The sequence below is a fragment of the Leuresthes tenuis genome, unplaced genomic scaffold, assembly GCF_036924035.1.
Source record: "Leuresthes tenuis unplaced genomic scaffold, fLeuTen1.0.hap1 SCAF_10, whole genome shotgun sequence".
NCBI classification, from domain to species: domain Eukaryota; kingdom Metazoa; phylum Chordata; class Actinopteri; order Atheriniformes; family Atherinopsidae; genus Leuresthes; species Leuresthes tenuis.
The window spans coordinates 32,358,734-32,375,990 of record NW_027325364.1 but is presented as its reverse complement, the minus strand read 5'-3'; the positions used below and the strand labels follow the sequence as shown (position 1 = coordinate 32,375,990).

At 39.6% G+C, this 17,257-nt stretch overlaps 1 protein-coding gene across 3 annotated transcripts in view; it reads left to right on the top strand.

Moving 5' to 3' along the window:
* The window catches only part of grik2 (glutamate receptor, ionotropic, kainate 2), a 351,124-nt gene that overhangs the window by 260,115 nt on the left and 73,752 nt on the right, over positions 1 to 17,257 (top strand). For all 3 annotated transcript variants that reach the window (XM_072394949.1, XM_072394950.1, XM_072394951.1), the window contains exon 15: positions 13,075 to 13,300. In XM_072394949.1, coding sequence (XP_072251050.1) covers positions 13,075 to 13,300 — 226 coding nt within the window. The remainder of the gene's footprint in view (positions 1 to 13,074; positions 13,301 to 17,257) is intronic.

Genomic DNA, 17,257 nt, shown 5'->3' with positions numbered 1-17,257 from the left:
TCAAAAGAAGTCAGCTGAGGTGGTTTGGGCATCTAAGCAGGATTAGAGTTGCATGATACCCACGGTACCCCACGGTGCCAAATCGTTACGGTTCCAACGGTGCCAGTTTCCGCTACACTGCGGCCGCCTCGACTCTCCTCCCGTCTTCTTACTGCTTGCTACTCCCTTGTAAACAAACCCACTCAGCAACCACTGCAACCGAACTACGGTTAGTGGCACCACTAAAAACAAACTCCAAAAGCCAAATTTTTTTGGGTTTAAACAAGGCACAGACGGTAAAGCAATAGAAATGGCCGTCCACTGTGCAGGCGCTGCCACCGAGCTATAGGAGCCAAAGGAGGCAACACATCCAGCCTCATAAAACACCTGCAGTGTCGTCACCCAGCTTTATATGTGGAATACCAGGTTAGTATTTCCTGTTTATTTTCTAATTGGTTACTATTAGGCTATATGCTCCGTGTACAGGCTGAAGAATGAACAGTTAAAAGATGTTAAAGCACCTATAAAATACATGAAAATATAGCTTTCACAGGGAATCGGTTCCTGTGTTTTGTATTCTGTCCTCTGTTTTATTATGTTGGAGAAGAAGCATTATTGTCAGACTTTTTTAAAAGACAGTGGATTTGTTATCCTAAGTCGATGATTTATATTAGTATTATGTTCGTCATGCACATAACAACATACATAATTAATAAGTGTTTATAACTTGTACAAATACATTGCAGTTCATAAAAATAACAATATTAAAAAAAGGCTGCAGTCTCGCAATAATACCTGGAACCGTGATACTTTGTCTGGTATAGTATCGTGGTTACTTATTTTGGTATTATGACAACTCTAATCAGGATGCCTCCTGGTAGCCTCCATTTTGAGGTTTTCCAAGCATGGCCAGTTGGGACTATTCCCATCCTTGAATAGACTCAAAACTTGCTGGAAGGATTATATATCACTTCTGGTCCAGGAGGAGCTGGATAGTATAACTGGGAAGAGGAATGTTTTTTTTTTCATCCTGGACCTGTTGCCTCTGCAACCCAACCTTAGATAAACAGTAGTAGAGGAATGAATTGAAAGTACAGCATAGAATATTTTGTATTTCTTTCATGAGTAAGAGGTTATTATTAAGGTTTTTTGTTATTAAGTGAGGAGATATCAAACAGCAATATGTAGAAATGTAGAAATTATTGGAATTCCCCCCACTTAATGCCTCTCTATACTGTCTATACTGTATTAAAGCCTAAAACTTCCAGATATTTTTCAGAGCTACTGACTTTATAGTTGAACAATCCCCACATAAGGAACACTTTAAGTATACAGGCTATCCAGTAAATTCAACCCATTCTCACTACAAAATGTAAAACTGCCACATGAACTTAATCTACTGATTTGTGTCTTCATACACAATTATCTAAACATTTTTTTCAAGTTTTTTCATGCCGAAGGATATAAAAATAACTGCACAGAGATGATCTAAAGACATTTTGTGAAATAGTCAAGAGAGGCCTGTTGATTAACTTTAACACATGACAAATCCCATATTTGAATATGAGGGGAGTCTGATGGTGGTGCAACATTCAGTGGGGTTACATGAGTGCCGTCGGATCGGATTAATGACTAAATTACATTAAGACTGAGTTATTCAGTTAATTTAGACACCTTAATCTGACAAAAAAAACTGTTCAGATCGGGTTACTCGCGATTGGATTAAGACCCTGAGATAACTCAATCCAAATGCCCACTGAACGTGCCTGTAGACGACAGTGGATTGGATCGAGCGTTCTGCGCATGCTCGAGATTTTTTTGCGGGATCGTCACCTGGAAGTAGAAGGAGACGATATTACTGTTGTTGTCGCCGCCGTCAAAAAGAAACAAACAACGCGATGGAGAATGCGCCGTTGTGGATTGCGTTTGTGCCATAACCAGCTCATCACAAATGTAGAGGGACGCAGCTTCATCTCGCTCTTCGTTCGCCATCATGTTGTTGGTGGTGAAGACGTCAACAGGAAGTGGCTCTATTAGCGATAGCTGAAATGGGTACAGCGCCACCTATCGTACCGGGGTATGACATGCTTTGTGCCAGTGATTCCATTCATTCACCGCCATATAGCTAAGGATAATTACCCTCAGATAAGTAGCATAACCCAACTATAGCTATAATCGAGTTAATCTCATCATGTAGACCCACTGAGTGTCAAGCTATAGAACTGAGTTCAGCCCATTTTCCAACCAGTGATGTTTTTAGTTACCTTTAATTTGATATGACTTTTTGGTTTGATTTGCTGTTGCACTTCAAGCCATTCTTTGGAAGGGTGTATAAAATACAAAAATGCAGCTTACGTTAGGTATTAAAAAACTAGATTCTGTATTACCATATCAAAATCCCCTATTCAAAATGAGCAAAATACAGCAAAACACACCAAATACTTTGACAGAGGTGCTGAGTAGAATCTTCCAAAAAAATAGATTCAGCTGCCCACCTTCATTCAATTTATGGTTCTTTCCAACTGTAAACTGGGATTTCACCTTCTTGGATATTGATGTTTTTACCCATTGTCAGTTGTCTTGTTCAGCATCATAAAGATACAGAACATACACCTGGAAAGCCTATGAAGTGATCACTTGAGTGACACAGACATAAACATTTACATCCACAGGCAACTCTGCTTCACAAAACCTGAATTTCTTCAAACTATAGGTTTCCTACACACAAGTCCTGGGTAGGCAGAATGACAGTTCTAACCAGTGAGCTGGGATTTCAGTGAGCCACAGTGGCACCGTTACTGAAAGCTTGTGTATCCTTTTGCAAGTGAAACAGCCAGGTGCCAAGGCTGTGCTAGATAAAACCTCAATATGATCATACAGGATATGTACTGCATATGAGGGATGTGGTGTCATGCCAGCCAAGTTTTTTATTTTAAAAAAAGACAATACCCTGCATTGGATATCTTGTTTTCTACCACTCTTTCTATTGCAATCCAGCTATGGTGCTTGAACAGATTTGGGAGTTATTTTTTCACAATTCATTTTCATCCATTTGAGCAGTAAACTCACATATTCAGGTACTGAACTCAGCTGTTATAAATATATTTGTGTTTGTTTCATCTTCAGATTATAAACTATTCATGCAAATTCATAAAGAAAAACTGCTATGGTGATACCTACAGTCTCTATCAATTCACAATGCAAATGGATGAAAACAACAGTTGATTTAAGAAAAAAGCATATGTGGCTGTTAGGGGTGTGACGAGATTAAAGTCAACAATATTTCTCGTCACATTAAAAATCTGTCTTGCGAGATTTGTGAGGTATCCAAACTTCTATTTGTGACTTGTGGGAGCAGTAATGCGCCTTTGCTACGTCTAACCTGCTCGAACCTAAAGAAGAAGGAAAATAAGAAGAAGAGGAGGAGGAGCAGCAGCAAGCAGCCAGAATGACGTCGGAAAATACCGGTATTACCATTGAAGATGCCCCCACCACTTTCAAATAATTTGTTTGGCAGCATTTTGGGTACCCGGCGGAAATGATAAATGGCAGTAGAGTGACTGATAAGACACGGACAATATGCAAGCATTGAAAATAATGCCGTACACCGCGGTAATTTAGTTTCAATTTGTTGAAGAAGAAGTTTATTAAAAGCTCATGATTACATAATGCATGTAAAGAGTTATAATAAAACATTTCAAAACGCATGGGCAACTCGGTTAAATAAAAGTCGGTTGGTTTAGTCATATATTTTGTCATTGTAGTTTTTTTTAAATCTCGTCTCCTGAGCTGAGTGTATTGTCACACCCCTAGTGGCCGTTCATCATCCTATTAAAGCTTACATTCCTATGCAGCCATAATTTACAGCTTCTGATGATAAACTACTTGTCATTTGTACATTATTTGTAACGTCTCTATGCATACATAGATAACACAGGTGCTCCAATACAGTTTCAATTAATCGTTTTCATGCACAAGCGTCAATTTGAGTTTATTCAGTTTGTATCAGAGAAATGTATGTATTCAACGTGTATGTATGTATTCAACAAAGTCCTAGTTAAAAGTATAGTTAGGCAACTAAAATACCAAATACCTTCATGTTGTCACTGTTCTAAAATTTAATGGTGAGGATTTTTAGAGTAATTGCTAAAATGATTCCCCCTCATCAAGTATCCCATGAATACTTGCTAAAAAAAATTAAAAGCATTATTCAAGTGGCGAGATGCTAGCTCTAAATTACTTGGTTCCCCAAAGATTCCCATTCAACAAAATCAACTTGTATCATTAACTATTATATCAATGGATTTTAATCTAAAAGTCATAAGAAAAGGTAGATTTACTGCCTGTCATCAGTGTGTTGATGGTCTTTCAGAAAATAATAATACCAGGTCAGCATAGTCTTGGGATTTCTCCATTGCACAGAGCAAAGCAGCTCGGGTCTCCCTCCAGATTTTGCGGTAATGAGAAAGATGATGCTGGACTGATGGGACTACCAGGTCATGTTCTTGGGACAGAAAGAGTGGAGGTTGGCATCAGAGTGAGCATTAAAACAGAGATTTACCAGAGGAAGAGTTAATGAGGGTGTTGTGAGTATACTCAATTCAAGTCAGGTGTTCGTTCCAAGAACTCTGGTTAGAGCCAGTTATACATCTAATGGCAGTCTGTAATTCATGGATGAGGCATTCAGTTTGACCATTAGATTGTGGATGAAAACCAGAAGAAAGGCTAGCAGTGGCACCAAGAGCTTTACAGAAAGCAGACAAGACCTGGGATGTGAACTGAGGCCCCCTGTCACTAACTATGTCACTGGGTAGTCCATGAAGGTGAAAAACATTAACTAAGAGGTCAGCAGTTTCAGAAGCCGTAGGCAGTTTAGGGAGAGTAAAAATATGGGTGTTTTTAGGGAGTGAGTTGCCATGAGATACTGGTAGGCCAGTCACAAAACCAAGAGCTACATGTAACCAAGGGCAACTAGGAATAGGGAGAGATCTAAGCTGACCAGCAGGGGGTTGATGAGAAGCTTTAGATGGGTTTCACACAGGACAAGCTATGATAAAAAGTTGTTTGTCAGCAGCAATGGAAGGCCACCAAAAGTAGTAAGCTGGCATTAATTTGTTACCAGGATGACAGGTGAGTTTGGAGCAATGTCCCTACTGCAGGACTTGATATCTCATGGATGTGGGTACAAATAACCGATTAAAGGGGGGGTGGGGGGCACCACCGGGATCTGGTTCTTGTTATTGTCTAACCTTGTACTCACTCTCCCAAGTGAGGATAGTGATAACCCAGGAAGCAAGAATAATGGTTTCAGGAACCAAAGGTTTGGCAGAACCGTCAGAGAACTGTCGAGAGAGAGCAGTAGGAGATTGTGAAATTGAAATGGCCAAAGAACAAAGGCATTTGACAGACTGAAGGGTAAGATTGATTTTTATGGTCAGTACAAACTATGAATGGATTATGTTGCATACTACATTGCCAACAGTTCATGATTCCCAACATCATAGTTCTGTTCAGCGAGTCAGAGGCGACAGGAGAAGAAGGCACATGGATGGATTTCCACAACAAATTGTTTTAGTCCTTGGTTCCAATACTCTAAAGAACTCCAAACAATCCAGAGGCTGCATGATGAAGGTACAGAGAGTGATCATTTCTAGAGGTGAAAAAAAACACACACGTTACTGAAGTTGATCTTCACTGAATCACGAGACACAAATTAGTTTGGCTGAACATTGCAGATGAACTGGCACCAACTGGAGACAATCAGGACAATGGGTGATGTCACAATGACTATAGCATCTTCTTTTGTGCAGTCTATTATTTCAGAAGGTTCTCTTTTTATCAAACTGATCAGGAAATCTCTAACATTGATGTATCAGTAAATATGTTTTCCCTTACTTTTCCAAACCACTGAAATTTCTATTTCATGAAGAAATGCTACTATGTCTTAGCCTGCCCCAAGCATTAGTTCACATTTCCCTCATAAGAGATTGGAGACTGACACTTTTGGACCCATGCACAATCCATAACACAGTTAAAATGCTTGATACAAAAACAGCCTAATCAAAGTGGTAACTGGTATTAGACGGGACAGGAGCTAAACTCTATTGGTTGCCTCTTTCTATAAACTGAGCTTGTCTCCTCTTTGTACTACTTGCAGAAGCAGCGGGTAGAAAGAAAGTATTCTATCCACAAATCTGCATTTGTGCTATAAAAAAGATGTAACTGCGATGACGTGTTTTTCCAGGCTCATCATCACAGTTAATTTAGTACAGCACACTCACAGATGATAAACACCATAATGACAATGACTAAATCCATGGAAAAAATAACACAAAATATTTACTGTTTGGGTAATTATTATTTTCTTCCATAAAATACATGCTAATGGTGGGCAATTATGCAAATATTTGCGTGAATAGTTTTTGAAGCATTTATCCTTCTCACTTTTTTCTTTTCCAAAGAGAGACATTCCCTATGGACTGTTGCCTCTTTGAGACTGCATAATTTAATTTTGTATAAGCAAACACACACTAGAGCTATATCTGGCTTGTTAGCTAATAAAATAATTTTTTTTCAAAAGATATGCTGGTGTTCATAATAGGGTGATGGCTGGCATCTGCAGAGACGGTAGCCGTTTACACAGATGTGGCTCTGAGCTCTACATACCCAGGTTGTACAAGCCGTGCTTTGCATTAGCTATAAGACAGATGGGAGGCACACCTCCAGCATGGTGAATAAATCAAGCAGATAAAGCTTATTGAGATGATGTGTTTCATACCGCAGAGGGGAATGAGGCAGTGTATGGAAGTGTGAGGGGAGAAATAAAAATGTGTGTAGTTTCTAACCTGCTTCAGCTCATGGCTGTTGGATTTGGTTTATGGCCCAGCTCTCCTGCTTCCAGACCCCAAACAATCCTAGATATTTTCTATATTCATAAACTTTGTGTTGTTGATGTTTTTTTTTAATTCTACAAAATGTACAAGTCTCAGCTAATAAAGAACCATAGAAACAGAGTAGAATTGTATGTGAGTAAGGGTGTATGATCCAGACGTTTTCAAGTATTTTAGCTGCATAAACCTATGCCAACAGTAGTTAAAAAGAAGAAATGGAAGACAATAAGAGTAAGTGTCCTGCTGTTGACATGCACACAACAAACCAATGAAAACCTTTATGACATTATGAAATTTTATTATTTTTATTATTTTTATTATTTTATTATGAATATTATTTTTGCAAGCTGTCACTAAATACATGAACAACATTTAGAAAATGTAAATAAAAAAAACTGTTGGAAAGTTGAAAATGTAGCTCACCAGAGATCGCCATGATTGCATTAGCAGTTTTGTTTTTTTGCCTGTATATGCAGTCCATGCATCCATCAACTGACTCCCCTGCATGTTTAAAGACAAAGCTGCAAGAGTGAGTCGGAGTGCAATCATAAAAGCAAAGCTGTTAGTTAGTGCTGACAGAAATCATCCTCTCCACTTTCCAGATTCTTTTGATTAGGATCCTTCGAAAAACACTTAGCCAAGCAGCAAGCACCAGTTCTTAACTAGGACCAACACAGTTTGTATTTATGATGACAATCAAGGCTACAAACTCACACATGCATACAAATATTAATCCACATACGTAATAGTTCAGTCTGAATAAACCAAGATCTTGTCACATCTCTAGTATGAATAGATACACCTACACACACAAACACACACATGCTGCTCAATCGTCTGTTCACTTCCTCTTTTATTTACTCTAAATTGAAACAAAGCACATAACTAGCAGAATATTCTTTTGTGATGTAGAAAGTTAACATTGGGGACATGGAGTAATTGATAGCTGAATTATTTAACTAAATATTAATAATATGTAATGATAAACTACTGAACTGAATGTTTTATTGTTGTTGTGTATTTACAATGAAAAAAAGACCACTGATCTGTTTTTACAATTGAAGAGGAATTATTAAACGGCATTGCATAGCCTTAAAGGCTGACAATCTTCCTGGATTTACAAGACATTCCAATAGTTGTTTATGGTGACTGAATATTATATATTTTTAAATAACATATATCACTTAAATAAGGCAGATTTGGCTACTGAAATCGTATTGCTTTCATTAGTTTCAGAATTTACTGTTACCAAAAATCTTACAATAATTGACAGATGATATGAAAAATTCATTCATATCTTTTAACCAGAGAAGATAGTCTCTTTCCCCCCAGAATGCATATAAGAGACAGATTTATGGGTGTAATTTTTAACGTAGACTTTGAAATTCGGAATTGTCTGTGCATTCTCGGGCTGAAAGAGCAGCAACTATTGTCCTGCAGCTTCAGAAGGTGAGTTTGACCCTGAGGGGAATCAACACCAGCAGAGCTGCAGGACCAGATAAAGTGTCAGGCTGGATCCTGAAATCATGTGATGACCATCTGGCAGGAATTTTTCTGGACATTTTCAACCTTTCCCTGCTCCTTGCAATGGTCCCCGTCTGCCTTAAGTCCTCCATCAATGGGCCTGTGCTTATAAAAATCATCCTTCAGCTGCCTCAATGATTATCGCCTCTGACTCGGTAATCATGAAGTGCTTTGAGAGGATCCTCCTAAAGCACATCTAGGACGTCTTTCCTACTGGTCTGGACAGCCTTCAGTTTGCCTACAGGGGAACTGATCAACAGAGGATGCAGTCTGCTTCACACAGCCCTAACCCATCACAGCACCCTAACACTTATGCTCAGCTGCTTTTAATCGGCCTCAGTTCAGCGTTTGATACTATATTCCTGAACAAGCTGGAACTGAAGCTCCATGACTTGGGTCTGTTCACATCCCTGTGTTACTGGATCAGGGACTTTCTCACCAACAGGCCTGAGATGGTGAGAATAGGAGACGGCACATCGTCCGCACTGATACTGAACACAGGTACACCGCAGGGTTGTGGGCTCAGCCCGGCCCTCTTCACTCTGTTCAAACACGACTGTTCTGCTATTCACTCAACAAACGTGGTTGTGAAGTTTGCAGATGACACCACTGTGGTGTCTCTCATATCGGACAATGATGAAACCCACTACAGAGAGGAGATCCAGCACCTGACACAATGGTGTTCAGACAACAACCTTGTCCTGAACACCAGCAAGACCAATGGGGGTCATTGTGGATTATAGGAGGTCCAGGAAGACAGAACACGCTCCCCCCATCATACCCGGAGAGGCAGTGGAGCATGTGAGTAACATCAAATTCCCCGGTCTCCACATCCCAGCTGATATGACCTGGTCCGTTAACACATCTCACCTGGTGAAGAAAGCTCAACAAAGGCTTCCTCAGCAAGCTGAAACGGGCTGGACGCTCTTGGCTACTCATGAACTTCTACAGAGCCACAACAGGGAGCATCCTCCGCTCCATTGGGACAGCCCAAGTCAGGAAAGACTTGGCCCAAGTGAATAGCACAGGGGCTCGTTGGACGCCCTCTTCCAGATCTGGCCTCAATATATGCTGGCTGGGTCCAGAAGAGGGCCAGGTGTATCGCTGCAGACTCCACCCACCTGGGCTACGGACTGTTTGTTCCGCTTCCTTCCAGAAAACACTACAGAAACATAAAAATGTGCAACACCAGCTTGTTCCCCAGAGCTGTCAAATCAGTCTCCCCCTGCAGTCACAAAATCTACCTGGCAGCACCCTACCAGCACACTAACTCACCTTTAACCTTTAAGACTGGGACATGGCACTGTAAATTACAGGCTACTACACTGTTGTACACATCGCTTTATTATTTGTACATATTCACATTGTGCTTATTGCTGGTGTTTTTAATATTGTGCCTTTTTATGTTTTATGTGTATTTATATATATATATATATTTATTTATAATGACCTACCAACTGAACATTTGGTTAGGTGTATGCATAGTAACAATAAAGAATTCTTGATTCTATATATTTCCAAATAAGGCAAATACATCATTCTGTAATCCAAATGTAACTTTTATTATTTTTGACATTTTTCCACTCCAAATCAATAATTCTTATCCAATTAGATTTTTAACATTTTCATTTGTATTTGGGTAAGAAGGGACAGTGTCTTAAAAAGTAATACACACCTAGTGCAGAATTATTAGGCAATATTGTTATCTCAGAACAGAGTTTTGCCCAATTTTACTGTAAAAGTAATGGGAAAGGTCACAGACGCCTTATCCTACAGAACCAAAGTATTTCTCAAGTACAGCCTTCCTGTCATAGCTAGAAGTATAAAGTTGGGAACTTTGGTTCTGTCCACATTATGAAATCAGACTTTAGAGAGTTTACATTTCTGCCTGATATCAGGCATGGTCTAAATGAAAATGGGATCACAGCAGAATAAGATTCATCCTGTGTCCTGGCTTTTACATACAGTTTTGGGGAATTGTGTCTGTTAAAGACACCATAGACCTGAACCCCTTCGACCAGATCATCACAATGAGTGATTATGTGTCATGGACAACATCATGCTATATGCTAGAAGTGAGCAAGACAATTACCCGCTTATACACCTCACCAGGATATATAACAAGAACATCAGAATGTAATTAGGACCTAATTCATGCAACTTAATAACATCAAAGAGATGCAAGATGATCACTACTAAAGAGACAAACTACTAGAAGAAAACATCAGAGATTTTAAGGACACCTACAAATGCCTTTAGATGCCCCAAGCAAATGGCAACCACGAAGAGACTGTGAGGAAGTCAGCCAGGGTAAAGCAGAGTCAGTTGAATGAGAAGAACAAAGTTTGACCCATAAATGCATATGACCTGCCAGTTGCCAGATACCCCACTGGTATAATAACCTGGCCAAAGGAGGAGATAGAGGCAGCTGATATGAAGACATGAAAGCTCCTTAGAATGAATGGAGGGTTTGACCCTAAGTCCGATAGTCTGGCACTGTTTACTAGGAGAAAAATTAAGAGAAAGCTGGAGGATGTTTAAAACATTTCTTCCCTTGATCATCGTAGGAAATATGAGATCACTGGCAGATGTATGCTTGGAGTGCTGATGAGAACTTGGCAGAGTCTGGAATGCAGTTTTGTGTTTTATTAATACATAAAGAAATATTCCAGACTGCGACACCTCCCCACCTGGCTCTCAGAAGACATGAGTAGATAGAGCATGCAGACAAACTGAGTTCACCTGTGTTATCTGAGAATGCTGAAGGTGAGGTTATCAGCTTAATGGTTTCTAAGATACAAACACTCACAAGATACAACACTCAATGTATTCACTGTGACCTCTCGAAATTTCAACTACACCCATCTGCTACACTTTCTAGCAGATTGGGTGTTTTCTTTCTCCAGTTTTATTAGTTTTCGTTTCCTAAACAGTTTATACAGCGACAGATTTTTCCTTCAGGGATGAATAAAGTATATTCAGTTCAAGTCAATCCAAAAGTTTGATTTGAGCCAACACTGGAATACCAAACTCATTGCTGACTAAAGTAAAATTGAAGCCTTTCATAGAATGTGTAGGATTGTGTTGCTAAATCATGATATTGACTGTGTTTCAAGGATATGAAAACAATCTGACTACAATCTACAGCACAGATCTGAATACAGGAGGGGACTGTATAGTATTCACTTATCTTTGGCCACTTCATTGTGATAAAGGAATTAACCCAAGGGTTTTTACCAGGAAAAGGGGACAGCAGAGACTAGCAAATGAAAATTTGGGCATTTAATCATAGAGAATATACTATATCATAAGAATATACTGATTCTTTAACAGTGAAGGAGAAACATGAGACATGTCAGGGCAGATTCAGCTCAGAGAAGTTGTCGAAAACCATAAACCTAAATTGACAAAATACAAGACTAAGAACTGTGATTAAGAACATGAGCTAGAACTGAAGGGAAACATGAAGTGACAACGGCGGGGATCTGACAAGAACTGTGAAAAACCAGGGAGCTTAAATGCTGTGGGGAACTGATTGCAGCTGAGACAGTTAGAACACATAACTGAATAACGAGGGAACTGAGGAAAAGCTGTGGGTGAGAATGTGGAACAAGAAACTTACATGACTGAAACAGGACAAGACATCCTCATGAAAACCAATAACTAAATGACAAGAAAGCTGAAAAGAAACAAAACACTCAAAGCAAAGACATGAAAAGCAGAACCAAAACCACGAAAAAACCCACAAACCTTAACAGAAGATGGATGATTTTTGTGCTTTGCTGATGTGTTTTAGAAGTAATTTTGTACACTGTTGTATTTTCCAAGATGTTTTTTTTACAGTTTAAGTGCAGTTTTAGTGCAGCTCTGAATCCCTGTGTGGATTCTCTGTAAAGCCCACCTCGGCTCCATGCCTGAATTAGTGTGTAGGTGGTTATCTGACTGTCTGTGCACTCACAGCCACTGCTCTTGCCTTATCAGCAGTCTGAAGATTGCATGCTCAATCGCCCGATTTGTCAAGGGTGACTCTAAAAGATTCTGATAGGCACTCCACTAATCACCCAGTTGATCTAAAATATCGACCAGCCACAGAAAGTCATTACACACAATAATGGCGGGTGGGACCTTGAAGATGTGACTTAATTAGGTTTCAAATGGTTTCAAAAATCCCTTCAAATCTGTTCCCCTAGAGAGTAATGCGCTCTTGGATTTTTCTTAGTGATTACAGGTGTAGAGAGTAAGGAAAATAGCCACGGACAAAACCAGTACTGTTTCTTCCTATTGATGATAGTGGCAGCAAAGATAGGAACCTATATTATTCTGATTCAGATTCACTGTTCTCCTTCTGGTATTTAGCATGCTCATCTGCCTCAGCCTATGCTCTTCTCATAAGCCATAATGATTTAAGCAGACAGGAAGGATATACTGAATACAACTGTTGCTGCAATAAAGTTCTGCTGTAGCAAATTACATATTTTCTTGTTAGGATTTAGAAAGCAATTGAATACTAAATGTTTGTGGGCTTTGATTGTCACTAAGATCATCAGAAACTTCAATCTTCCAAATAGAACTTCAGGACGATCAAAGCGTATATAAACTGAACTGCAAATAAGTGTGCCATTAAGTATTTGAGTAGATAAGATTTATTTTTGTACTGATGCTATTTTTGGTCTCTTCACAGAAAACTAAGATCTCTACATATGATAAGATGTGGGAGTTCATGAGCAGTCGGAGACACTCAGTGATGGTGAAGAATGTTGAGGAAGGCATTCACCGTGTGCTCACCTCAGACTACGCATTCCTCATGGAATCCACCACCATTGAGTTTGTAACACAGCGCAACTGCAACCTCACACAGATTGGAGGCCTTATTGACTCCAAAGCCTATGGGGTTGGCACACCAATGGGTAGGTATATTAAAATGATGTCCCATACAGGATACTCATGTACTAAGAATTCCAAAATTTATTTTGGCCCCTCATCCAGCTACTGTACATGCTAAGTATGGTCAGTATCTTCATAAAAGAAATTTACCATATTCATACCAAATATTCCCTCACTACGATCATTCATTTGATATTTCCTCTGTATTCATGTTATTCCATGTTATTCCAGTTATTCCATAACTGAACTGCTGTGCACTATAGTATTGGCAATGATAGCAATATCATAAAGTGAACACTGTTCCTATTTTTCAGACATTCAGCGTTAGGTATAGGTAATTGTTGAGTTTATTCCACTTAATAGGATTTAGTTTCCAAGAAATGATGGGGATTATTAGTAGTTATTTTTATTCAACCTCTTAAATTGCATCATATTCACTGAAGATAATTGTAAAACAGACCAACAGTGTTTGCAAAAATCTAACAAACCCTACATTTTTAAGCACTGGCTACTTTCCATTTTGAAGAATGCTTCTAAAGTGTAACTAGCAATCCCATGATCATGATAAATTTAGCTCAATCTCAGAGTTGTAGAACCAAGCACTATTAAAGATGAGATGAAATAAAAGATTTTCAAGGGTTTACTATTTTAGTGGACCCCGTGTAAACACTTCTTTCACTTAAAGGATAAGGCTGAAGTTATTCTGTATTTTTTTCTGTTTAACAAACACAATGAACCGAGTCTATTTCTTAATTATGATGTGCATATCCTTTCTGTGGCTGAGTTTAGTGCACTTGTTACCACTAAAGATTTGAATCTTTAAAAAAAATCTCACAAAAGCTTTTTTCCTGTTACACCTTGCCTTAGTAGTCTTTTATAATGTTTTATTTATTGTCATTATTACTGAGCCACAGTTCACACACAATAGAAACAGTTGGTTTTGATTTCTTGGCAAAAAATGTGCAACGTTACTGTATTAAATATACTATCGTTTGATGTTGGTATGATGGATAATCTTTAGGTTTCACTGAATTTTTTTTCTTCTCTTTTTGTGTTTTTTTGGATCATGAATGCCATCTTGCTTCCAATTTTTGTCTGCTAAGAAATAATGATATTGAAAATAGAAACAATGACAATGCACTGCTAATTTCTGTAGCACTAGTAAGAACATAATACAAGTAGCTTTGTGTTGAAACTAAATCTTAATCTGCACTGTCCCAATAACAATATCACATAGTGTGTATTCGTTTTTAATCACACAATATATTCAAAACCAAAGCTGTTTGCCCCATAAAAAGACGACATTGGAGGTATTCTATGTCCTCCAAATTTGTTGCAGTTGTATTGTGTTTTTAAAAGTTTGAAGTAATATTCACTCTGTCATTGATTCTAGCCCGAAAGTCATCAGTCCTCCTTAAAAGACTCTCTTCTGTTCAGGATATATGATATCCAGTGGCTGCATCCAGATGAATGAGAGAAATGTCCTTGGGGACTGCGACTATTGGCAAGGTTGTTTTCTGCTGTTTGTGTATGCTCTGTTGGTCAGCCACAGGAGGTAATTTGAGTGACTGTTTAGTTGTGTGTGAAAACAGTGTAGATAGGTTATATTTTCGTTGGATGATTGCATTTCCTGACTGATGTGCTACTTTTGAGGCTGTGTGTATCTGTGCTGGAGAGTGTATGTGTGCATTTGCTTGGTTTGCCTATATGACTGAACACGTGACTATAGTATGAAACTCACACTGACATATTTCATTACTTTCTTCGTCTTTACTGTATGTAATTGTGAGTAATTCTATTCATATTATACCTGTGTGCCACTAAAAGAAAAAAGAAAAAAAGAAAGAAAAGGGGGTGATCGAGAGCAAGCTTGTATGGGATTGTCCGTATAGCAAGGGGAGATATTAGCATCACTCCTCCATTCTGAACCAGAACAAGCAGAACAAATTATTTGATTTGCTATCCTTACCTTTTCAGTACTGTTTAACATATATTACATTGATTTGAACTGAGTGTAGCCATCACCCTGGCCCTGTTAAAGCCATGGCACTCAGTGCTCAACCCCCTGACAGTTCCAGCAGCTCTGTAAAAGAAAGACTTAGTTCACCTCCAAGTTCACTTCATTTCTGTAGCAGAAAGAGGTGTGGTGAAATCTGAAAGATCACCGTGATTGGATTTGGGTGTTGTTTTTGTTGACAACATGGACAGGAACTCACAGTCAACAGTTCAACATCTTGGGTGCAGAGATACTCCTTCTCAGTGATATGTCCAGAATTACATAATCTGTTGTTAACAAGCTCTGTAATGCCTCCTCCTTCACTGTTTCCACTCTGTCTGCAGTCTCTGTCTGCCTATGTGGTCTAAAAGTTGAGAAGACAGTCTTAGATTTGTTCCTGTAGCCATGTCCTAATATTTCTGCTGCCTCCTCATCGGGCCCTAATTCATTTTATAAGCCAGTGATGAAACATTTCCCATGGTGATCAAGGGAAGACGTGGTTTAAACTTCCTCCTCGACTTCTCCAGTTTGCTCCTGCTCTGCATCTATGTGTCCTCTTTAACTTTTCTAGATTTAGGGTCTTTTTCCAGGTATTAGCAGGTTTTTCAAAGCTCAGATAGCTGCTCCCACATGCAAACAAGTCTCCTGTTGGTTTTGCATCATGCATCGTAACAGATGCAAAAGAAGGGCCAGAGCCAGCAGCACACTATCCAAATCAGCTGAAATCTGTGTTTTTACAGAAACGAGTTCTCCAGAAAATCCCAAGAAGATTAAAAGAAATGATGGCACTTTGATGGGGCGGTCCATGTCATGTCCTGTCACCTAAAAGTACAGAAATTTTAAAGCCTTCTAATAAACAGGGTCCCAGCTTGTCACATCACACATCAGACTGCGGAGACAGAACTCCACATCCTGTGGAGGGACAGGAGGGGGTGGGGCTGGGTGCCGTCGCTTCGGCTGCTCTGGTGGGGGTGGGGTCTCAGTGGCGACCCTTTGGCTACTGTGGTGGGGGATTTATGGGGGACAAAAAGGGATTGGGGTGGGGGGTAGATCCGAGTCCAGCGTTGACCCGGTCCATCATCTGCTCAGTGAATTTCAGGTGAGGGGAGGATGGAGAAAGGGACGGTGAGGAGTGCGATGACCCATCAGGGGTTTGGGGGGCTGGGGAGGTGGCGTGTTCATCTGAAAATCACACTGCTTGTTTGCCAGATTTACAGTCCGTCTGTCTTTGTTGATTTCTTTCAGAGCCTTTGCAATTTGATTTTTTGTTCCCAGAAAGTTGGTGCCTTGATCAGACCTTATATGTCTCACAGCGCCACGAATAGCGATGAAGCATCTTAAGGCACTGAGAAATGCATCTGATGTCATATCTTCCAGCATCTCTATGTGCAGTGCCCTATAGCGTAGACATGTGAAGAGGACGCCATACCGTTTTCGCTCTTTACGAACCTTGCTTGATATAGAAGGGGCCAAAACAGTCCATACCACAGTAGGTAAACAGAGGTGTGGGATCCACACGGTCACTAGGCAGGTCTTCCATTCGTTGTTCCTCTGGTGGGGCGCGACCTCTGCTGCACCGTACACACTGTTTGATGTATTGGGCTGTGGCTCTACTTCCACCAACAATCCAGTAGCCATTGGCTCTTAATTCATTCTGAGTTTGACCTCTTCCTTGATGCAGAATTTTGTCATGATGATATGCAATGATGAGATGTGTGACAGGACCATCTTTTGGTAGGATTATTGGGTGTCTCAACTCGAAAGGTTCTGATGCCTTCCTCAGTCTTCCTCCCACTCTCATTATGCCATCTTTGACAAATGGGTCAAGTTGATAGAGTTGGTGATTGTGAGGCAGCACTCCTGGTTTTTGGCTTAAGATGTTCAATTCCTCTTGAAATGTAACTTGTTGTGTTAGTTTTACAACAGTCAGTGTAGCTTGCTTTCTCTCTTCCACATTTAAAGGCTTGGTGGTCTTGATTCTTTT